Below are 25,969 nucleotides of genomic sequence, written 5' to 3' on the forward strand. Positions count from 1 at the left end.
AGAGAGGTTAGAAGAAACATCTGTCAAAAGCGATTTGTTGCGCTGGTGCGGTACAAGGATGGAAGTGAAATAGACATATACAGATGAAATGCATATAACAAAGATGAAGATGTGGTGATCACACAAGGATAGCATTATACTACTCCTCTTGACGTAGAAAACGACAACAGATAGCTTCATATCTAGTCACAGCTTTCAGTTTGAGTATTGGTATCTATTTATTATATGATCTAAGGATTAGATATGTTTTAATTATAATTAATTCCTTCTTTACCGACTGTAAAACCAAAGCTATGCAGAAATTGTCCTTGAAACAGAAATAATCGGTATAGATCGGTATAATCGACACGGAGAGAGATAACCGTGGTATATACTGACACAATTAAGATGCGATCACCCATTTTTGCACACGTTTAGTTAATTAAACGTCCGTTCTTGTTTTTTTCATTTAATATCCGTTATTTGTATTTTAATCAAGACTATAATTATTACAACGAAGAGTAAACCAGATACTACAGGCATGCGCAGATCGCGCGCTAGCTTTATCTCTTTTACTCCACTACACAGGATCCATAAAAGAATTTATAAATCCTGGCGCTCCTAATAAGGATAATGGGAAACTGTTATCAAATTATTGCATTGTCATCGATCCTTGAGACGTGTGCAAAGTTTCAAGATGATCAGACTTTTAGAAACCGATGAAAATTAAGCTCAAAGATTCCGTTACATACAACCCAAGCTAATAAAAGCGTGATAAAAATACAAATCCAGTCAGTCAGTCAGTCATTCAGTCGGTCAAGGATAAAAAGAATAAAACGGATAAGAAGGATCAAGAAGACAAAAATGACAACAAGGGCAAAAAGGACAAAAAGGATAAAACGGATAAGGAGGATAAAAAGGATAAAAAAGACGAAAAGGACGAAAAGGATGGAAAGGGATAAAACAGATAAAAAGGATAAAAAGGACGAAATGGACGAAAAGGGATAAAAAGATAAAAAGGATAAAAATGACGAAATGGACGAAAAGGATAGAAAGGGTAAAAAGGACGAAAAGGTTAAAACGGATAAAAAGGACAAAAAGGACACAAAAAAGACACAAAAAAGACAAAAAGGGTAGGAAGAATAAAAAGGACGAAAAGGACGAAATGACGAAAAAGATGAAAAGGGATAAAAAGGATAAAAAGGGCAAAAAGGACAAAAAGGATAAAAAGGACAAAAAGGACGAAAAGGACGAAAAAGACGAAAAGGACGAAAAGGGATAAAAAAGATAAAAAGGTTAATAAGGACAAAAAGGGTGAAAAGAGATAAAAAAGAAAAAAAGGATAACAAGAACGATAAGGACGAAAAGGTTAAAAAGGATAAAAATGACAAGAAGGAAAAAAACTACGAAAAGGAAGAAAAGGATAAAATGGACGAAAAGGATGAAAAGGGCTAAAAAAGATAAAAAGATAAAAAGGACAAAATAGGAGTAAAAGTACGAGAAGGGATAAAAAAGATAAAAAGGTTAATAAGGACAAAAAGGGCGAAAAGAGATAAAAAAGATAAAAAGGATAACAAGGACGATAAGAACGAAAAGGTTAAAAAGGATAACAAGGACGATAAGGACGAAAAGGTTAAAAAGGTTAAAAAGGATAAAAATGACAAGAAGGACAAAAACTACGAAAAGGAAGAAAAGGATAAAATGGACGAAAAGGGCTAAAAAAGACAAAAAGATAAAAAGGACAAAATAGGAGTAAAAGTACGAGAAGGACGAAAAGGATAGAAAGGGTAAAAAGGACGAAAAGGACAAAAAGGTTAAAAAGAATAAAAAGGATAAAAGGATAAAAAAGGACGAAATGACGAAAAAGACGAAGAGGACGAAAAGGGAAAAAAAAGATAAATAGGATAAAAAGGACGAAATGGACGAAATGGACGAAAAGGACGAAAAGGATAAAAAAGACGAAAAGGGATAAAAAAGATAAAATGGATAACAAGGACGAAAAGGGATAAAAAAGATAAAAAAGTTAATAAGGACAAAACGGCCGAAAATAGATAAAAAAGATAAAAAGGATAACAAGGACGATAAGGACGAAAAGGTTAAAAAGGATAAAAATGACAAGAAGGACAAAAACTACGAAAAGGAAGAAAAGGATAAAATGGACGAAAAGGATGAAAAGGGCTAAAAAAGATAAAAAGATAAAAAGGACAAAATAGGAGTAAAAGTACGAGAAGGGATAAAAAAGATAAAAAGGTTAATAAGGACAAAAAGGGCGAAAAGAGATAAAAAAGATAAAAAGGATAACAAGGACGATAAGAACGAAAAGGTTAAAAAGGATAACAAGGACGATAAGGACGAAAAGGTTAAAAAGGATAAAAATGACAAGAAGGACAAAAACTACGAAAAGGAAGAAAAGGATAAAATGGACGAAAAGGGCTAAAAAAGACAAAAAGATAAAAAGGACAAAATAGGAGTAAAAGTACGAGAAGGACGAAAAGGATAGAAAAGGTAAAAAGGACGAAAAGTACGAGAAGGACGAAAAGGATAGAAAGGGTAAAAAGGACGAAAAGGACAAAAAGGTTAAAAAGAATAAAAAGGATAAAAGGATAAAAAGGACGAAAAGGACGAAATGACGAAAAAGACGAAGAGGACGAAAAGGGAAAAAAAATAAATAGAATAAAAAGGACGAAATGGACGAAAAGAATAAAAAAGACGAAAAGAGATAAAAAAGATAAAATGGATAAAAAGGACGAAAGGGATAAAAAAGATAAAAAGGATAACAAGGACGAAAAGGACAAAAAGGTTAAAAAGGATAAAAATGACAAAAAGGACAAGAAGGAAAGAAGGACAAAAAGTACGAAAAGGACGAAAAGGATAAAAAGAACGGAAAGGACGAAAAGGAATAAGAAAGATAAAAAGAAAAAAAGGACGAAAAGGTTAAAAAGGACAAAAAGAACGAAAAGGTTAAAAAGGATAAAAAGACAAAAAGCATAAACAGGACAAAAAGGGATAAAAAAGTTAAAAAGGATAACAACAACGAAAAGGACAAAGAGGAGAGAAAAAGGACAAAAAGGACAAAGGATAAAAAGGACAAAAAGGAGTAAAAGGACTAAAAGTACGAAAAGGATAGAAAGGGTAAAAAGGACGAAAAGGACAAAAAGGCTAAAAAGAATAAAAAGGATAAAAGGATAAAAGGGACGAAAAGGATGAAATGACGAAAAGACGAAAAGGACGAAATGGAGGAAAAGGACGAAAAAGACGAAAAGGATAAAAAAGACGAAAAAGGATAAAAAGATAAAATGGATAAAAAGGACGAAAAGTGATAAAAAAGATAAATAATAATAATAATAATAATAATAATAAGTTTATTATCCCACAGGTTTCCCTAATTACAGGACAAAATATAAAAAAATACATAATAATAAATATACAAATAACTAAATAAAAGAAAAGAAAAAACGGCACTATCGATCACAATACAAACAGGACTAACCCAAGAAAACATCACTCACGAGTTTATTAGCACATTTGCACATCACTGAAATAGGTGAACGGCATAAGACGTTCGTGCGTGGAGACGGCACATAAAAGGTAACTACATGTCGTGAAGAGAATTGCGGCACATTAAATTCAACTTTCGATAGTAAGGACGCACAATCAATCCTATTATCAATTAATTTGACAATAAAGTTCGCACACTGCCCATCACGCCGAGATGAGAGGGACATCAATCCATGACGCTGGAGCAGGATCACCATATCACAACCTCTACTAGGATAAAATCCGTCCAGTTTATATGACAGATATTTAAGGAACTTCCTGTGGATTCTATCTAGTGGCATATGTTGGCACAAATAAATAGGGTACCATATAATTGACGCATACTCCAACTTACTCATCACAAATGAAAAGAAAAGAGACTTAAGCAGATCGATGTCATTGAAATATTTAGAGACACGCATTATGAAGCCAAGTGACTTACTAGCAGAACTGCTGACACATTTTATGTGATCATTGAAGGTAAGTTCCGAGTCAAATATCACTCCTAAGTCCTTAACAGATGTCTTTCGTTCCAATGATTCTAAACCGATGCCATATGAGGTGACAATTGGCTGTAATTTACGTGTAAATGTGACATAATAACACTTTTTTGTGTTCAAAAACAGTTTATTTTCGGATGAGTACTGCACTATCTTGTCAAGGTCCGTCTGAAGTAGTGCAGTATCTACTATCGACGAAATATTATTGTAGATCTTGACATCATCGGCATACGCAAGGCAGGAGCATCTTAGCGAGGAGAAGAGATCATTCAGGTAAATGTTAAAAAGTAATGGACCAAGGTTGGAGCCCTGCGGGACTCCTGATGTAGATATAAATTCAGACGATGTGTACCCATTGTAAAATACATAATTTACCCGACCCGTTAAATAGGATGATAATAATTTCAATAAAGTATCAGAGCAGCCAAAGCGATGCAATTTAACGAGCAAGATGTTGTGCGATATAGTGTCAAAGGCACGAGAAAAATCCGTATAGATAACATCTATCTGACCCCTTCTATCAAGCGACTCACATAAATCTTGTGTTAAAACAGCTAAATTTGTAACAGTGGATCGCCCCGTCATAAATCCATGTTGGTTCTCAGAAATGTAGCTATGAACGTTACCATCTATACACCGATAGAGAACTTGTTCAAAAACTTTTGCAAAATTGGGAAGGATGGAGATTGGTCTATAATTACTTAACAGATGTGGGTTATCCTTTTTTAAAACTGGGATAATTCTATTTCTTTTCCAACGACCCGGAAACGAACCTGAACGTAGCGCCAAATTTATTATTATGGCTAAAGGCTTCGCTAGCAAAAACCTACAGTCACGAACCATGAAGCTAGGGATTGAATCATCTCCAGCAGTTAGATTGTTTGAGCATTTTGCCATTATAGGGATTAGATCTTCCTCCCTGACTTGAGATAATGAAAATGATGACAATGAGCAAGAGGAGAACTGAGGAGGAGACACATCAACCGGGGAAAATGCTCTTTCAAATGTACTTGCAAACGCATCAACAATTTTCTGTGGTTCGGCATATTCAGTGTTGTCATCATCAATAAGTTGATTAGGTATTCTGGAAGTACCTTTCTTTTGGTGTAAGAATCTCCAAAGCGCAGCAGGATTGGACTTAACATCCTCTTGAATTTTAGCAAGGTAAAAATTATAAGATTCGGATATTTGACGTTTCAGCACAGCTCTCAATTTTTTAAATTCTTGATAATGATGAAGGCAACGGGTTCTCATCCATAGATGTCTGTGATAATTTTTTGTTTTTATAATCTGTTTAATATCGGATGATATCCAGGGCGGAAAATTAGACTTATTCGGCTTTGATAGAGGAACATGTAGGTTAATAATTAGATACAATGAATCATAAAATTTATCAAGGGCAAGATTCACATCATCAATTGAATCAAGAAATGACCAGTTAATATCACAAAGATCTTCATAAAGTCTACAAAAATTAGCTCTACGAAAGTTGTATCGGCAGTTATTAGAAGATGGAAATGAAGAATTCTTAGTGGTCAACGGAATGGTAACAGTTATAAAGAGAGCTGGATGATGCTTGTCTTCCGGCACCAGAGCTGGAATGAGATGATCAATGTTGAACTGACCACTGTTATTGACAAACAGTAAATCTAATATGTTGCCATAAAAGTTGCTAATCGAGTTGCATTGAGTGAGTTTTACAACATAGCAGAAGTCTGTAAGGACTGAACTTTTAGGACAGAAAGCACCGCCCTGTTTGGAAAATTGGGGTACATTGAAGTCGCCAATAAGTATAACATTCTCATTTATTAAAAGAACTTCCAACGCATTGAGAAAAGTTTCAAGATCTTGACAGCTGACATCAGGTGGAATGTAAACAACAGCAATAAGATAACGTATATTAGAAAGAATACATCTGCATAAAACAATATCAATAATTGGAACGAGGTCGGTAAGAAACATTGTATCAACTATAGAGAAGTGGACAGCACTAGAGATAGCAAGCAAGACTCCACCACCCTTAGTTCGACCTACCCTTGCAAATTTCCGGTCGCATCGTACTACATTAAATTCCGAAGTAAATAATTCCGAATCATAGACCGAGTCGTTAAGCCACGTTTCTGTAAGCGCAATCATATCAAAGGACTGATCAGAACAATTTTTTAGTAGTAGATGTGTTTTACAATTCAGGCCACGTACGTTTTGATAGCATAAAGAAAAGCTATTTATTTTAAGATTTGTTTCCAAACTCACACAATGGTTTTTGATATTCATAAAAAATTAGTCTTAGGAAAATTAAAACGCCTCAGTATAATACCTTTCGGCCAAAATTCTGAATCCTGAAGGACCTCTTTGTGAATAAAAGGCACCCCTAATTTAAAAGCTTGGAAGTTACCTTTTGCTGGAAGTTTCTCAATTATTAATTCTACGTCAGAACTCTTTAAACGTTTTCCTATATATGTCTTAATTGCATCAATTTCTGCATCTTTATCAACCTTGCCTATATAAAACCATGCTCTTTTTACATAGGATGAAGTAAAACTACTATTGTTGTCATCTGTAGATGTACCTGTTATAGTAGCTCTTTTTTTAAATCTACGTCTGCGCTGAGTTGACCACGGTCCTTGATCATCATTTGTTTTGTCGACTACATTTGCAGGGAGCTGCTTTTTATGCACAGACACTATATCATTTGTTTTGTCATCTACATTTGCCGGGATCGATTTGCTATGCCCAGACACAACATTAGTATCCTCAATGTTGTTATACACGTTTATATCAGATTCTAAGGCCGATTTATTTGCCGATGGGGGATGACCTTTCATCAACTGCTTATCATATATATTATCATGTTTCGGTTGCTTAGAAACTGAAGATGATAACTTAAAAGACTTTGAAAACACTTTACTATTACTATTAGCGTTTGGACTATTGAAGAAAAGCTTCACAAGATCCAGATTACTATCGCGAAGGCACTTCACCTCATCTGACAAAGTTTTAATTTCTAAGCGTAATGGAGCAACAGCTGCATCAACGGTATCATTATTTTTCTTCAAACTCATTACTTCCTGTCTCAACAACTTTATTTCTTCCAGCAATGGGGAAATTGTCTCTATCACAAACGTACGGATCCACATGTCTCTGGGACTTACTTCATCCTGGTCCTCAGATCGATCACAACAAATTATTTCTTTATCACTTATGTATTTTATATTTCTTAGAAGTTTTATACAACTTGGGTGGCTCAAAGAATTACATTTCAGGCAAGTTAAACCTGAATTCGGTAGAATTTTGCATTTCTTACAAGGCAGGGCCATGTAAGCGTCTTTACTATTCGACATCCTGTATACGTGTCAACAGAAAGTATTACGGTAAGTATTAGCAATTCATATACAAAGAAAATAGAATATAAAAATAAAGCTGAAAAGTAAACAAACACAGTGAACCCACCTGATGAACAGATTTCAATAATCCGAGCGCCGCGCGGCGGTAACTTCGTGAGTCCTCAAACAATAACAAAAATATTTACTGGAACAAAAGGCACACAATACCGTTAAAAAGATGAACAAGAAGCTCAATTAACTTCTGAACCCATTCGGGAGACGAATAATGTGGCCCTAACACCAATTTCGAAAATTATAATCACATTAAACACAAAATAATGATAGTGATAAGCACAGCAACCTAACACATCGTTTTGCGGTATCACCATTTTCGTTAGACCTCGATAAAAGATAAAAAGGATAACAAGGACGAAAAGGTTAAAAAGGATAAAAATGACAAAAAGGACAAGAAGGACAAGAAGGACAAAAAGTACGAAAAGGACAAAAAAGACAAAAAGGGTAAAAAGAATAAAAAGGACAAAAGGATAAAAAGGACGAGGACGAAATGACAAAAGACGAAAAGGACAAAAAGGGATAAAAAATTAAAAAGGATAACAAGGACGAAAAGGGCAAAGAGGACAGAAAAAGAACAAAAAAGACAAAGAGGATAAAAAGGACAAAAAGGACTAAAAGAACAAAAAAGACCAAAAAACCAAAGGTACGAAAAGGACGAACAGGATAGAAAGGGTAAAAAAGACGAAAAGGTTAAAACGGATAAAAAGGACACAAAAAGGACAAAAAAGACAAAAAGGACAAAAAGGGTAGGAAGAATAAAAAGGATAAAAGGGTAAAAAGGGCGAAATGAAGTAAAAGATGAAAAGGGATAAAAAGATAAAAAGGACGAAATGGACGAAAAGGATGAAAAGGACGAAAAGGACGGAAAAGACGAAAAGGATAAAAAAGACGAAAAAGGATAAAAAAGATAAAATGGATAAAAAGGACGAAAAGTGATAAAAAAGATAAAAAGGATAAAAATGACAAAAAGGTCAAGAAGGACAAAAAGTACGAAAAGGACAAAAAAGACAAAAAGAGTAAAAAGAATAAAAAGGACAAAAGGATAAAAAGGACGAGAACGAAATGACGAAAGACGAAAAGGACAAAGAAGACAGAAAAAGGACAAAAAGGACAAAGAGGATAAAAAGGACAAAAAGGACTAAAAGAACAAAAAGGACCAAAGGACTAAAGGTACGAAAAGGACGAACAGGATAGAAAGGGTAAAAAGGACGAAAAGGTTAAAACGGATAAAAAGGACAAAAAGGACACAAAAAGGACAAAAAGGACAAAAAAGACAAAAAGGGTAGGAAGAATAAAAAGGATAAAAGGATAAAAAGGACGAAATGAAGAAAAAGATGAAAAGGGATAAAAAGATAAAAAGGATAAAAAGGACGAAAAGGACGGAAAGAGATAAAAAAGATACAATGGATATAAAGGACGACAAGAACGGAAATGGATAAAAAAGATGAAATGGATAAAAAGGACGAAATGGACGAAACGAAAAGGGATAAAAAAGATAAACAGGATAACAAGGATGAAAAGGTTAAAAAGGATAAAAATGGCAAAAAGGACCAAAAAGACAAAGAGGACAGAAAAAGGACAAAAAGGACACAAAAAGGACAAAAAAGACAAAAAGGACAAAAATAAAAAGGATAAAAGGGTAAAAAAGACGAAAAGAACGAAATATCGAAAAGAACGAAAAGGGATAAAAAAGATAAAAAGGATAACAAGGACGAGAAGGTTAAAAAGGATAAAAATAACAAAAAGGACAGAAAAATGACAAAAGGATACAAAGGATAAAAAGAACAAAAAAGACAAAAAGGACAAGACGTACAAAAGGTACGAAAGGGACGAAAAGGTTAAAAAGGATAAAAAGAATAAAAAGGACAAAAACGACAAAAAGGACAAAAAAGACAAAAAGGACAAAAAGGGTAAAAATAATAAAAAGGATAGAAAGATAAAAAAGACGAAAAGGACGAAATATCGAAAAGGACGAAAAAGGATAAAAAAGATAAAAAGTATAACAAGGACGAAAAGGTTAAAAAGGATAAAAATGACAAAAAGGACAGAAAAAGGACAAAAGGATACAAAGGATAAAAAGAATAAAAAAGACAAAAAGGATAAGACGTACAAAAGGTACGAAAAGGTTAAAAAGGATAAAAAGAATAAAAAGGACAAAAAGGACAAAAAAGACAAAAAGGACAAAAAGGGTAAAAAGAATAAAAAGGATAAAAGGATAAAAAGCACGAAAAGAACGAAATGACGAAAAAGACGAAAAGGGATAAAAAAGTTAAAAAGGATAACAAGGACGACAAGGACAAAAAGGGCTAAAAGTATGAAAAGGACGAAAAGTACGAAAAGGACGAAATGGATAGAAAGGGTAAAAAGACGAAAAAGACGAAAAAGACGAAAAAGACGAAAAGGTTAAAAAGGATAAAAAGGACACAAAAAAGACACAAAAAGGTCAAAAAGGGTAAAAATAATAAAAAAGATAAAGGGATAACAAGGACGAAAATGATGAAAAGGACGAGAACGACGAAAAGTGATAAAAAAGATAAAAAGGACGAAAAGGATGCAAAGGACGAAAACGACGAAAAGGATAAAAAGGACGAAGAGGACGGAAAGGGATAAAAAAGGTAAAAAGGACGAAAAGGTTAAAAAGGATAACAATGACAAAAAGGATAAACAGGATAAAAAGGACAAAAAGGATAGAAAGGACCAAAAAACGAAAAGAAGGAAAAGGACGAAAAGGGATAAGAAGGATAAAAAGGATGAAAAGAACGAAAAGGAGATCTGACATACTTTTTCGCAACTGCAATTTCTCAGTTGCGAAAACAGCGGGGTGTAATGCAGAAAATCAACAAAATTAAGAAAAAAACAATATTTTACTTTGCACCCCCAAACAATAAACCACGCCGACGAGCCGCCACTGTTCGTTAGGCAGCCAATCAATGTTGTTGATTACTGGTTGACTTGAACTACTAATACAAATCGAGAAAGGAAACTACAAAACCTGGTGTAGATTGTTTTATCACTGTCACAATTGACAGTCAATATTAACAACTGACAATCGCAGTCTAACCTATATCAAAAAACCAGGACCGATTTTATCCTTTTCCAGTTGTTAACAATAGTTTAAAAAACGTAGCAACGTCGTTTTGTGTTGTAACCTTAAAGAGAAAACATTGAACTTATAAGTAAAAAGTTATAACTCAATTGATCTATAATGGAACCAGAGGAGCATTTATTAGCATTGAAAGGTAAAATTCTTATTTATAAATTCAAAAACGTAGTAACTCTTTTTTAGTAATGCGTCTGACTCGACCTACATTGGCCTGTCCCCTGCCTGTAACTTGTGACAGCAAAGACCTACCAGGAAACTTATTAAACCTTGCACTCCAGCAAGACCCTACTGCTGTCAAAGGAACTGAAACACTCTGCACAGGCCAATTTTTGCTTCTACCTCAAAGCCCTGTTAACATTTACTTAGGAGAAACCTTCTCTAGCTACATTTGCGTTTACAGTGAAACTCAACAGACTGTTAGCAATGTGACTGTGAAAGTTGACTTACAGACTAGTTCACAGCGACTACCACTATCTATTAATCCACCAACGCCCCAGCTTACACCTGAAGAAACAGTCAATATTGTCATCCACCACGAAGTGAAAGAAATTGGAAATCACATGTAAACAAAAAATCCAATTTTACATTGTCAAATTACCGTTGTTTGATTTTTAGACTTGTTTGTGAGGTTTCATACCAAAATGCTGCTGGAATGTTAAAATCATTCAGGAAGTTTTTCAAAATACAAGTTTTGAAACCACTTGACGTGAAAACAAAGTTTTATAACGCGGAAAATGATGATGTGTATTTGGAAGCGCAGGTACAAAATATAACAGCAGGACCTATTTGTTTGGAAAAAGTGGCATTAGATGCGTCTCATTTATTTAAAGGTGTCTAACTAGTAATTTTTTTAATTATTAAAAAACACGTTCATTTCAGTTACATCTCTCAATGTAGCCCCAACAGGTGATAGCATATTTGGAAAAACAACTCTTTTAAGTCCACAGTCTATTTGCCAGTTTTTGTACTGCTTATCACCCAATGACAAACTGTCATCTGATTTAAAGAGTTTAAGTGGCGCCACCAACATTGGGAAACTAGACATTGTGTGGAGGTCAAACTTGGGGGAAAGAGGGAGACTGCAGACAAGTCAGCTGCAACGCATGGTATAAAATTATTTACGCATTTTACTAATAATAATTTTCTTGTGGCATGCAGATTCAAAATTCTTCAAATACATTAACCAAAATTAGGCAGTTAATAGTGAAATCACTTTTTGAATAATTTTTTTGTCTAATCAGTCACTAAATTCATGTAAGTTGCACATTTTGGAGACAACAACTACCCCCTTTTTTTTAGGGACCTGATTATGGAGATATTCGGCTATCTGTCACTGAATTACCAAACTTTGTGGTTCTGGAAAAATTATTTACTTTTAAATGTAAATTAGTTAATAACTGGTAAGTATTCAAGTTGTTTTATTATTATTTATTAATTTAAACAACTTATTGTAGTGAAAGAACTGTAGACTTAACGTTGTATTTGGAAAATTCTGATGGACTTGTTTGGTGTGGAATTTCTGGACAAAAATTGGAATCGTTAACGCCACATTGTACAAGAATTATAGAATTTAAAGCGATGCCGTTGATTCCAGGTTTACACACCCTTTCTGGTATTAAATTGGTAGACACATTCCTCAAAAGAACTTACAGTTATGATGACTTGGGTCAGGTCTTTGTGATTATAGATGAAAATGGCGAATATGGAAAATGTATTTAAAACAATATTATGCAGTATATAATTGTAATATAAATTATCATACATGTCTTGAAAGCATAAGCCAAAATAAACTGAATTAGTACCTTTCTTGTTACAATTCCGCAATATTGTCACTGGATTCGTTCAAAAAGAACAACGCGAATATATCATTAAAAAAATCGGGATAATATTCACACGCCCTTTTACAATCAGGAATCCAATTAATTTCCAGTAGTTTTGGTTGGATTTTCTCACCCTCATCCCATTCCAACATCAAATCAGCTGCATATAAACCTCTTGACTGAGGACTATGTGCAATCCCACAAGGTGGTTTTTCTTTAACAGCACACTTCAATACATTTTTCAACATATCTTTAATAGACTTTTCCACATTTTCCCAATCGTGACGAGGAAACTGTTCCTTCCACTCTCTCTTAAATTCAGCACACAACATATGTTTCATCGTGATATTTTCGTCGTAATTCATCACAGTGAAGTGCTTTTCAAAATCATGAAAATCTTTCATCACAAAAGGCTTGTTCGCAAATCGTAAAAAAAATTCTTTGTAAACGTAAGCTTGCAAAGGGTTTACATTTTTCAGTAAAAGAACGTAACGGATGTCGAATTTTACGGCACCGTTGCACTCCGGCCGAAAAAAAAGTACGGGGTTGTTTATGTATTTTTGGGCTATTTTAGGTCCAGTGGCGGGTAATCTCACAATGTAATTTAAATTATTTGTAATGTGGATATCCAAACTCCGCGCCAGATTATATGGTTTTATAATCCAGTGATTATCTAGTTTTTTTGATTCGCGATGTTGGAAGTAACTAACAAAATTTGCTATTTCAGTTTTCAGATTGAAAGTTACTGGAAACCATTTTAAAGCTTCTAGTGTGTTATTTTCAAAATTTATGAATTTTCTACAAGTTAGTGCAAGCAAATCTTTCACCGTGATTACATATTCGAATGGAAATTGATTGACAAACTTATTCGGACTTTTACTTAATTCAGCAAAATCTTTAAAATGTTTAGTATACCATAATATGTCTGCGTCGTTTTCATTATCAACCAGCTGAAATTTATCATGTGTTAAATACTTCTTCACCATGTCATATTCAGCATATACAAGATATTTTTCCTTAAAAACTACATTTGAGTTTTCTATTTCCGGTAACGTTTCCTCAATGTGACCACTCAAATAATAATCAGGGCCAGGCATTTCCGGTTTAAAATTAACGTCTTCAAATAACTGTGGAACCCAGGGTAATAATGCAGCAGCTCTTTCATACTTCCCTTGCACACCTTCAGCAAAATCAACAAAAACGAACTCTTCTTCTTGCATATCCCTAATTGGAAAAAGCAAAGAATACGTTATTTGAGCATTAACGTGGAAAAACGGAACGATTCTGCAGTTGGGTTCATCACTATGAATCACCGCTGATCCGATTTCGTCCATTACATACCAAACTGGCAGTCGATCTTCAATATTTTCAGCATTGCCTACTGAATACGTACGACACAACTTCCAAATATTTGCGAAAACGTTTTCCGCAACTTCTTCTTTTGGTAACGTTTCGTCCAATCCGAGGATGCTGCACAGGCGGCTTCGTAATGTATCGAATTCCAGCAGCTGGTTTTTGGCGTGTCCCACGCGAAAAGTCCATGTATGGTCGATTAAATAAATCTGTTTTGGGTCGGAATGTTTCACGTCGGTTTTTACTTGTAGAGCCCATGCTGGTTCATGCGCGGATTTTTCTTCATCGTAGGATATTTGCATCAGCTGGAAAGTTTCACCGGCGTTGAAGGTTTGGTTCTGGATTTTTTGGTTAATGGTTTTCCAGTAAATTTCGGGAATTCCGGATGAAAGTAGTTGGTTTTTGTGGAGGTTTAGGAAAACGTCCAAGTCGGAAGTGTGACCCATTTTGAAACGTACTTTGTAATTATAAGAAATCAGATTAAAAATATTAGACAACTAACAATCATACTCGGTGGACAAGATAACTCAAAATAACTAATCTTCCCTGATCCTTCGCCTTATAAACCGGGATATAACCTAACTAATCTTGCGCATACTCACCCATGTGACATTTGACCTATTAGAGAGAAGGAACTAATTTTTCCAGCGTTGCCAATTGAAATTTGCTAAAATTCTAAAAAAGAGCAAAACTCAGTACGAAACAATATAATAGGTTGCACGTTTCCGTCTGTCTGTCTGTCGACCGTCTGTCCGGATTTTTATTAGTAATGTCGGAAACTACCGAACCAGTCGTCAAATTTTATGTGTCGTGTAGAATAAGTAAGTTTTTTTTTACCTGTTTTTTCATCTAAATATTTTAAGATATTTTATCAAGTTTTTAAGCAAATAATAAGTCAGTTTTGACGTTGAAATTTTGTATTGCTTTTTTTATAAAATAAAAAAAGTCAATTTTTGTCGTCAATTTTTTTAAATGCATTTTTTAACATTTGACCTAATTTTTTAAGGTTTTTTTTAAATAGTTGAGGTTTCTAAAGATTTTGATCATGATTTCACCAAATCCAATAGAAACGTAAAACGCAAAATGGTAAATTTTTGCAGTGAAATATTGATTTTGCAATTAAGCTCCGCCCCCTGCTCCGATAACGAATGAAAATTTCATCTCAAATGAGATCGAAGCGGATGGGTGGGGCTTACTCTTTGGTTTTTCTTTTTTACTTAATACATACAGTCTGCTTTGAACAACACGAACATGTTTCACTTGGTAATTACTTGCAGAAAAACGGGGATTGCAATAGAGCTCCGCCTAGTGGGCGCAGGACGAATAAAAAAAAATCATTACAATTGTAATAGGGCGGGTGGGTGGGGCTTATATTTTATATATATTTTTTCTTAATATGTAGTCCTCTTTCCACAACAAGAAGCATAAAATATGTTTAAAATGGTAAATGTTTTTGGGAAATATCGATTTTGCAATTATGCCCCGCCCCTCAGTTTGACAACCAATAAAAAAATCATCACAATTGAGATCGGGGAGGGTATAGGTGGGGCTTAATTTTTGGTTTTCTTTTTTAATTAATATATATAGTTTTCTTTGAACAATACAATTATTTAACAACATCTTTCATGTTATAATTTCTTGGAGAAAAATGAGGATTGCAATTGAGTTTCGCCCCCCGACGCCCCGACTCACGACGAATAAAAAAATCATCACAATGGAGGTAGGGCGGGTGGGTGTGGCTTATATTTTGCCTTTTTTTTCCTTTATAGACGTATTCTTCTTTTCACAACAAGAAATTTAAACATGTTTAAAATGGTTAATTATGCTCCACCCCTCGGTCTGAAAACGAAAGAAAACTTCAGGGCAATTGAGAGAAGAAGGAGGGCTTAGTCTTTGTGTTTCTTTCTTAATATATACATATATGTTTTTTTTACATGTTTTACATATGTATATTAAAAATAAGTAAAACAGTTAAGCCCCACCCACCCCCCCTTTATTCGTCGTGTGTGTTGGGGGGGTGGAGCTTACTTGCAAAATTCTCATTTCTCTACAAGCAATTATCTTCTGATTCTTCTTTACACAATAAGAAACTTCAAACGTGTTCAAATGGTAAATTTTTGTTGGGAAATATGAATTTTGCAATTAAATTCCGATTCTTGGGCTCTCGAGGATTAAAAAAAAATCATCACAACTGAAATAGGGCGTGTGGGTGGGGCTTATATTTTGCTTTTTTTCTTAATATACGTGGTCGTCTTTTCAGAACAAGAAAGTTTAGACATATTTACAATGGTAAATTGTTGTAGACAAAAATGGATCTTGAAATTAAGCCCCGCCCCTCGATCTGACAACGAATGAAATGATTTATCACAAGTGAGAATTGAGATCGGGCCGGGTATGCGTGGCTTTATTTTCTTATTAATATACATAGTATTCTTTGAATAACACGAAACTCAAAAATATGTTTTTAATTTCTCGTAGAGAAACAAGGAGTTTGCAGTTAAGCTCCGCCTTCTTGGCTCACGACGAATAAAAAAAATCATCACAAATGAGATAGGGCGGGTGGGCGGGGCTACATTTTGTCTTTTTTTCTTAATATGTGTAGTCATCTTTCCACAGCGAGAAACTTAAAACATGTTTAAAATGGTAAATTTGTATAGAGAAATAAGGATTTTGCAATTAGGCTCCGCCCCTCGGTCTGACAACGAATGAAAAATTCATCACAATTGAGATCGGGTATAGGTGGAGTTTAATTTTTGGCTTTCTGTTTTACTTAATACGTATAGTTTTCTTTGCACAACAAGATTATTTAAGAACCTGTTTCACATGATAATTTTTTGGAGGAAAATAAGGATTCGCCCCTCGACTCACGACGAATAAAAAAATCATCACAGTTGAGATAGGGCGGGTGGGCGGGGCTTACATTTTGCCTTTTTTTCTTAATGTACGTTCGTCTTTTCATAACAAAATACTTAAAACATGTTGAACATGGTACATTTTTGTAGAGAAATATCGATTTTATAATTAAGCTCCGCCTTCCGCTCTGATAACGAATGAAAAATTCATCATAATAGAGATCGGGTGGAGCTTAATATTCGGTTTTCTTTTTTACTTAAGACATATAGTTTTCTTCAAACAACAGGATTATTAAGAATATGTTTCACATGGTAATTTCTTGAAAAAAAATTGGTCGAAAGTTGTTTCGACAGAACTTCCCTCGCTCCTGAAGTACACTGGAACATATCCATCATTTTCAAGTTGAGTCAAAATTGTGTAAAATTTTACAGTTTAACTTTGAAATTGTAAAACCGAATGCTTTGAAAATTTACAAATTTTTTAAGAATATTGTAAGCCTGGTAAATCGTTTTTCAAAATTTTTTTGTTTATGCTCTCCTAAAAAATGATGACATACATATGTATGTATTTAATCAATGTTGGCGGTAAGGTTGTCATAGACATGGAATAGCTCATATTCGAATCAGTTCCCCTAAATACAGAATAATTCATAAGAAGCTCCACGCCTAAAAAATTCAAAACCTAATCAGAAATACCTTGCTCCGCCCCCCGGCTTACGACGAATAAAAAAAAAACATCAGAATTGGGACAGGGCGGGTGGGCGGGCCTTATATTTTGCCTTTTTTTTTTCTTAATATATATGGCCATCTTTTCATAGCAAGAAACTTAGAACATGGTTAAAATCGTACATTTTTTATGGATTTTGCAATTATGGGGCGGCGCCTCATTGCAAAATCGATGTCTCCTTTGTACAAATTTTCCGTTTTAAACATGTTTTAAGTTTCATGTTATTAAAAGAAGTCTACACATATTAAAACAAAAAGGCAAAATATAAGCCCGCCCACCCGCCCATTTCAATTGTGATGATTTTTTTTTATTCGCTGTGATCCAGGGCGGAGCTTAATTACAAAATAGTTATTTCTTTACAAGGAATTAAAAACGTGTTTCCGAGTATCGTGTTGTTCGAAGAATAATATGTATATTAAGAAAAAAGGCCAAATATAAACACCGCCCACCCACCCTATCTCACTTGTGATGATTTTTGTTATTCTCAGAAACTTAAAACACATTTAAAATGGTAAATTTTTGTAAGGAAATATGGATTTTGCAATTAAGCTCCGCCTCTAGGTCTGCCAACGAATGAAAAGTTCATTAATATTTAGAACAGGGCAGGTGTGGGTGGAGCTTAATCTTTGGTTTTAATTTTTTCTACCAGGTAGGATTTTTTGATAACACGATACTCAAAAACATGTCTTACATGATTATTTCTTGTAGAGAAATAATAAGGATTTTGCAATTAAATTTCGCTCTATGGGCTCTCGACGATTAAAAAAAATCATCACAATTGAGATAGGGCGGGTGGGCGGGGCTTATATTTTGCTTTTTTTCTTAATATACGTAGTCGTCTTTTCAGAACAAGAAACTTAAAACATGTTTAAAATGGTAAATTCTTGTAGATAAATATGGATCTTGCAATTAAACCCCGCCCCTTGATCTGACAACGAATGGAAAATTCATCACGACTGAAATCGAGACGGATGGGTGAGGCTTCTCTTTTATACATAATTAATACATTTATAGTTTTCTTTGCATAACACGATTACCTAAGAACATATTTCACATGGTAATTTCTCGTAGAAAAATAAGTATTTTACAATTAAGTTCCACCCCTCGGCTTACGACGAATATAAGGTGGGTGGGCGGGGCTTATATTTTGCCTTTTTTTCTTAATATACGTAGCCATGTGTGCACATCAAGAAATTTAGAACATGGTTCAAATGGTACATTTTTGTAAGGAAATATGGATTTTGGAATTAGGTTCCGCCCCTCGATATGACAACGAATGAAAATTTCATTACCATTTAGATCAGGGCAGGTATGGGTGGGGCCTAATCTTTGGCTTTTTTTTTTTTCTTAATGTACATAATATTCTTTGAACAGCATGATACTAACATTATTTTTTTTAATTTCTCGTAGATAAACAAGGATTTTGCAGTTAAGCTCCGCAATGTTCTTTAGATTTTATAAAATGACATTCCTACATCTGTGATTTATGAATCCGTGTTGAGTTTTTATTCTTGGCATCCAAATTTTTGGAAAAAAAATCAACATTACATAACAATATTTTACAGTTTAACTTTTAAATTGCAAAATCCGAATGCTGTGAAATCATGCAAATATTTTAAGATATTTGAAACATGGTAAATCGTTAGTCAAAGTTTGTCATTTTACAATTTTTTTTATGGCGCACAATTGAAGATAACTGTTATTATAATAATAAAAAAAAAGTACCTGGAAATACAGAAATAAGGTTCTATAGGGTTGTTTTTTTTTTTTAACTGAAGGACCACTGTGGGTGTGGCAACATTGCGCATCCGAAGCCCGCTTTCTCAACCTTGTCAACAACCAAATGACCTTGTACGTAAATCATTCTCAATTTAAGGTTATGATCCGCAATTGTGATTACCAACATTAACAAGTATCAAAATAAACACACAGCGGTTAAATTAAAAGATTTTTTTAGCGATTGTCGCCGGAATTACGATGGGTGTTAGTATTAAAGCTTTTGTGTTTCAGTTTTAATGCAAGTTTTTGTGTTACAGCGAAAAAGCTCAACAAAAGGCAAAGAAAAGCGTCTGAAACGCAAAGAAGAGCAGCAGAGAATTTTACTAGCCATGACTGTCGTTGATAAAGCGAATAAATTAACAGACCCTTTAGAACCGTTTCCTGTGTTTAGGAAATATGACAAAAATGGTTTAGAGGCAGAATTGTATATGAAAAGGGCGACAGATTTAGAAGAATTGACAAAATCGTGGATTTTTAGCTTAACCAAGAGGAATATGCAAATTAAGTAGGTACCAAGTTATTTTTATTTTTTATAAGTTAATTAAATATCTTATTATTGTTATAGGTATGAACAATGTTCATGGGGTTGGAACGATGCTAAAAAAATGGAAGAGTTATTTGATGAGGCAGCTTGGTATTTGGTAGCACAAAGCGCGGATAAAACGTTATTGGGTTTTTCTCATTTTCGCTTTGATATTGATGAAGGGCTTGAAGTACTTTACTGGTATGATTAAAATTACACCAACCTAGTGTTTGTCACATTTAATTAAATTCTAGCTACGAGCTGCAATTGGAACCAGCAGTACAGAGAAAGGGTTTAGGTAAATTTATGATGCAAATTCTCGAATTAGTGGCATTTAAAAATAATATGAAGAAGGTTGTATTGACCATTCTGAAAAATAATCATTATTCAAAGTTCTTCAGAGCATTGAAGTAAGTCTTATTAACTAAAAATTTTGTCAACTAAAATTATTTGTTGCAGTTATGTGGTTGATGAATCTTCTCCTGTAGATCACCACGAAGAAACTCTTCCTTATGAAATTTTAAGCAAAGTTAATATTCGACTACAAACTCCCGTTACAAATAACGCAGATAATAGGAAACTTAATTCACACAATGGACACTGCTGTTCAAGTCACCATTTTCATCACGTTTCTTCATAATAACTGAGATACAAATTATTTGGGACAGATTAATGCTATAACAATAAATTCGTTACTTTTATAAATACTCTTTTTAATTGATGTTTTATGTGCAAGTTTTGGCAGTGGTTTTGGCAATTTGTTGAATACAAAAATGATAGTTTATACCAGTGTTTAGGTATTTTGACAAAAATAATCAATATTTTGCATTAATTATATGGTAGTGTCACTTAAAAAAAATTAAGTTGGCCTTACATCTCGAAAACAAATGAAGCAAAAACAATTTTAAATAATAAGAGCACAACTTTTTGTACCCCTGTACCTAATTTCAGTTGATTTGACACACTTTGACAGTATCTTAGTGGACGTCATATTCCTATAGTTGCATCTCAATTTTCCAATGTACCTAAGTACAACCACGACACGGTTTTCTTGAAGGAAACGTGGTAACCCAAACTTCCCGCCAAAAATTGACATGTGAACAAAATTTTTAAAAATCCGCGAAAATTTAACAATTTGGGCTTGAACTATGATCGTCCACAAAAGTGGGACCCTACACATCGTGTTTTGAAAAATGGCGTCATAGAGTTTATTTCCCAGGGAAAAAACTTGTATTCCAGTTGGAACCCTTTAAATTTAAATAAATTTAAGTTAGTAAACAGTTAGTTATGTCAGTTTCTTTCAATTGGCATCACTGCCTAGATTAGCGACACAGTGACATAAAAAAATCAAAATTATAAAACATTTTGCAATTTAATTTTGAATCTACAAAACCGAATGCTTTGAAATCTTGCACACGTTTTGAAGTTATTGTAAGCATGGTGACTTTTTAGTCAAAATGTACAACTTTCGATCAATTTTTTGATTCGTCGATTGATCAGTTTCTGGGTCTTGGGATTTTTCAATTTTTTGATTATTAAATTTCTCGATTTTTCCAATTTTTCATTTATCGATTATTTTTTTCTCTCTATTTTCCGATTTTTCAATTTTTCGATTCTTCAATTCCTCCATTTTTAAATTATTCGATTGTTTCATATTCCAGTGTTTGGTGTTTTCAATCGATTTTTTGATTTTTCGAGTTTTCATTTCTCGATTTTTCAACTTCTCGACTTTTCGACTATTAGATGTTTTGATTTTTCGATATTTTGAATTTCGATGTCTCTCAGTTTCTCGATTTTCATATTTTCGACAGTTTCTCGACTTTTCGGTTTCTAGATTTTCCCCTATCTCAATTTTTCGATGTCCCACTTTTGATATTTTTCATTTTTCTATTCTTCAATTTTTCTGCGATTTTAAAATTTTTCGATATTCGGGTATTAGGATTTTTTAATTTTTCAATTTATGGATTGATCAATTTTTGGAGATCGAATTTTGGGATTTTTCAATTATTATGATTCTTCAATTTTTTGTTATGTTAATTTATTCAATTTCTTGTTTTTTGTTTTTACGGTTTTTGATGTTTCATTTTTTGGTTTCTCAAATTTTAGATTGTTCGATTTTTCGTATTTTGATATTTCGGTATTCGATGTTTTAATTTTGTGGTTTTTAAATTTTTCAGTTTTATCATTTTTCCGATTTTTCGAATTATCCACATTTCAATGTTTCGATTTTTAGATTTTTCGATTTCTCAATTTTTTAATTTTACCCTATCTCAGTTTGTCGATGTCCCACTTTTGAGATTATTTAGTTTTCTATTCTTCAATTTTTCTTCGATTTTAAAATTTTTCGATATTCGAGTTCAGGATTTTTTAATTTTGGAATCTTCAATTTTGCGATTTGGCGTTTGTAAATTTTCGATTTCTCAATCAATTGATTTTTCAGCTTTACGATTTTTCGACTTTTCGACCTTTTGACTATTAGATTTTTCGATTTTTGGATATTTTGATTTTTCCATTTCTCTCTTGCTCAATTTTTCGATGTTTCAGCGTCTCGGCTTCTTAATTTCGCGATTTCTCGATTTTTCCATTTTCATATTTTCGATTCTTCTTCGACTTTTCGATTTCTCGATTTTGCAGTTTTTCGATATCTCAGTTTTTCTTTTGCAATTTTGGGATTTTTCAATTTTTCGATTTATGGGTTGATCAAATTTTGGAGATCGAATTTTTGGATTTTTTAATTATTATGATTCTTCAATTTGTTGTTAAGTTAATTTTTTCGATTTCTCGTTTTCTGTTTTTTCGAATTTTGATGTTTCATTTTTTGGTTTCTTAAATTTTATATTGTTCGATTTTTCGTATTTTGATTTCGGTTTTTCGATGTTTTAATTTTTTGGTTTTCAAATTTATCAATTTTTCAGTTTTATCATTTTTTGATTTTTCGAATTATCCAGATTTCAATGTTTCGGTTTTTAGATTTCTCGATTTTTCAATTTTTAAATTTTGCCCTATCTCAGTTTTTCGATGTCCCACTTTTGAGATTTGTCAGTTTTCTATTCTTCAATTTTTCCTAGATTTTAAAAATTTTCGATATTCGCGTTTTAGGATTTTAAAATTCTGGAATTTTCAATTTTGCGATTATTAAATTTTTCGATTTTTTAATATTCCTGTTTTTGGTGTTTTCAAAATTTTTGAATTTTCAATCAATTGATTTTTCACTTTTTCGACTTTTCGACTATTAGATTTTTCGATTTTTGGGTATTTTGATTTTCCCATTTCTCTATTGCTCAATTTAATTTTTCGATCTTCCAGCGTCTCGGCGTTTCAATTTCGCGATTTCTCGATTTTACCATTTCATATTTTCGATTCTTCTTCGATTTTGCAATTTTTCGATATTTAGGTGTTTCTTTTGCAATTTTGGGATTTTTCAATTTTTCGATTTATGGATTGATCAATTTTCGGAGATCGAATTTTTTGATTTTTCAATTATTATGGTTCTTAAATTTTTTGTTATGTTAATTTCTTCGATTTCTCCATTTCTCGTTTTTTGTTTTTTCAGTTTTTGCTGTTTCATTTTTTGGTTTCTTAAATTTTAGATTGTTCTATTTTTCGTATTTTGATATTACGGTTTTTCGATGTTTTAATTTTTTGGTTTTTAAATTTTTAAATTTTTTAGTTTTATCATTTTTCGATTTTTCTAATTATCCAGATTTCGATGTTACGATTTTTAAATTTTTCGATTTTTCAATTCTTTAATTTTGCCCAAACTCAGTTTTTCGATGTCCCACTTTTGAGATTTTTCAGTTTTCTATTCTTCAGTTTTTCTTCGATTTTAAAATTTTTCGATATTTGAGTTTTAGGATTTTTTAATTTTGGAATCTTCAATTTTGCGATTTTTAAATTTTTCGAATTTTTAATATTCCTGTTTTTGGTGTTTCTAAATTTTCGATTTTTCAATTAATTGATTTTCGGCTTTACGATTTTTCGACTTTTCGACCTTTTGACTCTTAGATTTTTCGATTTTTGGATATTTTGATTTTCCCATTTCTATTTTGCTCAATTTTTCGATGTTTCAGCGTCTCGGCTTTTCAATTTCGCGATTTCTAGATTTTTCCATTTTCATATTTTCGATTCTTCTTCGAATTTTCAATTTCCCATTTTTGCAGTTTTTCGATATCTCAGTTTTTCTTTTGTAATTTTGCGATTTTTCATTTCGATTTATGGATTGATCAATTTTTGGATTTCGAATTTTGAGATTTTTCAATTATTATGATTCTTCAATTTTTTGTTATGTTAATTTCTTCGATTTCTTTATTTCTCGTTTTTTGTTTTTTCGGTTTTTGGTTTCTTAAATTTTTCTGTTCGATTTTTCGTATTTTGATGTTTCGGTTTTTCAATGTTTTAATTTTTTGGTTTTTAAATTTTTCAATTTTTCAGTTTTATCATTATTCGATTTTTCGAATTATCCAGATTTCGATGTTTCGATTTTTAGATTTTTTGATTTTTCAATTTTTTAATTTGGCCCTATCTCAGTTTTTCGATGTCCCACTTTTGAGATTTTTCACTTTTCTGTTCTTCAATTTTTCTTCGATTTTAAAATTTTTCGATACTTATTCGAGTTTTAGGATTTTTTAATTTTGGAATCTTCAATTTTGTGATTTTTAAATCTTTCGATTTTTTAATATTCCTGTTTTTGATGTTTCTAAATTTTCGATTTTTCAATCAATTGATTTTTCGGCTTTACGATTTTTCGACTTTTCGGATATTTTGATTTTCCCATTTCTTTCTTGCTCATTTTTTCCATGTTTCAGCGTTTCGGCTTTACAATTTCGCGATTTCTCGATTTTTCCATTTTCATATTTTTTATTCTTCTTCGACTTTTCGATTTCTCGATTTTGCATTTTTTCGATATCTCGTTTTTTTTTTGCAATTTTTGCGATTTTTCAATTTTTCGATTTATGGATTAATCAATTTTTGGAGATCGAATTATGGGATTTTTCAATTATTATGATACTTCAATTTTTTGTTACGTTAATTTCTTCGAATTCTCGTTTTTTGATTTTTTGGTTTTTCGATGTTTTAATTTTTTGGTTTCTTAAGTTTTAGATTGGTCGATTTTTGGTATTTTGATATTTCGGTTTTTCGATGTTTTAATTTTTTGCTTTTTAAATTTTTCAATTTTTGCAGTTTTATCATTTTTCAATTTTTGTAGTTTTATCATTTTTCGATTTTTCGAATTATCCAGATTTCGATGTTTCGATTTTTAGATTTCTCGATTTTTCAATTTTTTAATTTTGCTCTATCTCAGTTTTGCGATGTCCCACTTGAGATTTTTCAGTTTTCTATTCTTCAATTTTTCTTCGATTTTAAAATTTTTCGATATTCCAGTTTCAAGATTTTTTAATTTTGGAATCTTCAATTTTGCGATTTTTAAATTTTTCGATTTTTTAATATTCCTGTTTTTTGGTGTTTCTAAATTTTCGATTTTTCAATCAATTTATTTTTCGACTTTACGATTTTTCGACTTTTCGATCTTTTGACTATTAGATTTTTCGATTTTTTGATATTTTGATTTCCCATTTCTCAATTGCTCAATTTTTCGATGTTTCTTGACTTTTCAATTTCGCGATTGCTCTATTTTTCCATTTTCATATTTTCGATTCTTCTTCGAGTTTTTCGATATCTCGGTTTTTCTTTTGAAATTTTGGGGTTTTTCAATTTTTCGATTTATGGATTGATCAATTTTTGGAGATCGAATTTTGGGATTTTTCAGTTATTATGATTCTTCAATTTTTTATTATGTTAATTTCTTCGATTTCTCGTTTCGATGTTTAATTTTTTGGTTTCTTAAATTTTAGATTGTTCGATTTTTCGTATTTTGATATTTCAGTTTTTCGATGTTTTAATTTTTTGGTTTTTAAATATTTCAATTTTTTGCAGTTTTTCGATATCTCGGTTTTTCTTTTGCAATTTTGGGATTTTTCAATTATTATGATTTTTCAATTTTTTGTTACGTTGTAGCGCGATCAGTACCCCTAGCGCCCTCTGTCACGCCCACGCACCACCACTACCCTGCCGCAGCACCCCGGTACTCGCTCGCTCCCTTACCAGAGGGCGGTGCGCCCTTTCACTCCCACGCGACGCATTTCTAGCCGCCTTTACATAGGACCCGAGCGGCCAGATTCGGCAAGTTTTTCCATCTGCGAACTTCACAGCTCATTTGCGTATCACCTTGCATCCGAGGGGTCTTGGAGGTCCAAATCGAGTAGTAAGTCGGCTTGAGTATCAGCGGCGTATCCGAGGGGTCCCGCAGGTCCGGCCGTGGAAAAACGCTCCGGGTGTTCGCGAGTGTACGAGTTATCAGGACTGTTCGTCCGCGGAGTGACCATTTTTAAGAACTCGTG

General features: G+C 32.9%; 3 protein-coding genes across 3 annotated transcripts; 2 read left to right on the forward strand and 1 right to left on the reverse strand.

The window, feature by feature from the left end:
• The first annotated feature begins 10,435 nt into the window (after positions 1-10,435).
• Positions 10,436-12,323, forward strand: LOC135136246 (trafficking protein particle complex subunit 13). The gene is made up of 6 exons (XM_064065444.1): positions 10,436-10,653; positions 10,701-11,079; positions 11,133-11,347; positions 11,397-11,623; positions 11,817-11,917; positions 11,972-12,323. Exons 1-6 carry the CDS (start codon positions 10,620-10,622, stop codon positions 12,234-12,236), a joined length of 1,221 nt encoding a protein of 406 aa, XP_063921514.1. The 5' UTR covers positions 10,436-10,619; the 3' UTR covers positions 12,237-12,323.
• LOC135136245 (tubulin--tyrosine ligase-like protein 12) lies at positions 12,212-14,288 on the reverse strand. The gene is made up of 2 exons (XM_064065443.1): positions 14,201-14,288; positions 12,212-14,147 (listed from the first exon to the last, which is right to left on the reverse strand). The coding sequence occupies exon 2, from the start codon at positions 14,134-14,136 to the stop codon at positions 12,328-12,330; it is 1,809 nt and encodes a 602-aa protein (XP_063921513.1). The 5' UTR covers positions 14,137-14,147; positions 14,201-14,288; the 3' UTR covers positions 12,212-12,327.
• Positions 14,289-19,090: 4,802 nt separating this feature from the next.
• On the forward strand, positions 19,091-20,276 carry LOC135136335 (N-alpha-acetyltransferase 40). Its single transcript, XM_064065568.1, has 5 exons — positions 19,091-19,252; positions 19,306-19,553; positions 19,614-19,772; positions 19,826-19,981; positions 20,031-20,276. The coding sequence occupies exons 1-5, from the start codon at positions 19,247-19,249 to the stop codon at positions 20,209-20,211; spliced, it is 750 nt and encodes a 249-aa protein (XP_063921638.1). The 5' UTR covers positions 19,091-19,246; the 3' UTR covers positions 20,212-20,276.
• Positions 20,277-25,969: the final 5,693 nt, after the last annotated feature.

Source organism: Zophobas morio, unplaced genomic scaffold, assembly GCF_036711695.1.
Source record: "Zophobas morio isolate AGI-343-1 ecotype UQ-CSIRO unplaced genomic scaffold, CSIRO_AGI_Zmor_V1 ptg000026l, whole genome shotgun sequence".
NCBI classification, from domain to species: Eukaryota; Metazoa; Arthropoda; class Insecta; order Coleoptera; family Tenebrionidae; genus Zophobas; species Zophobas morio.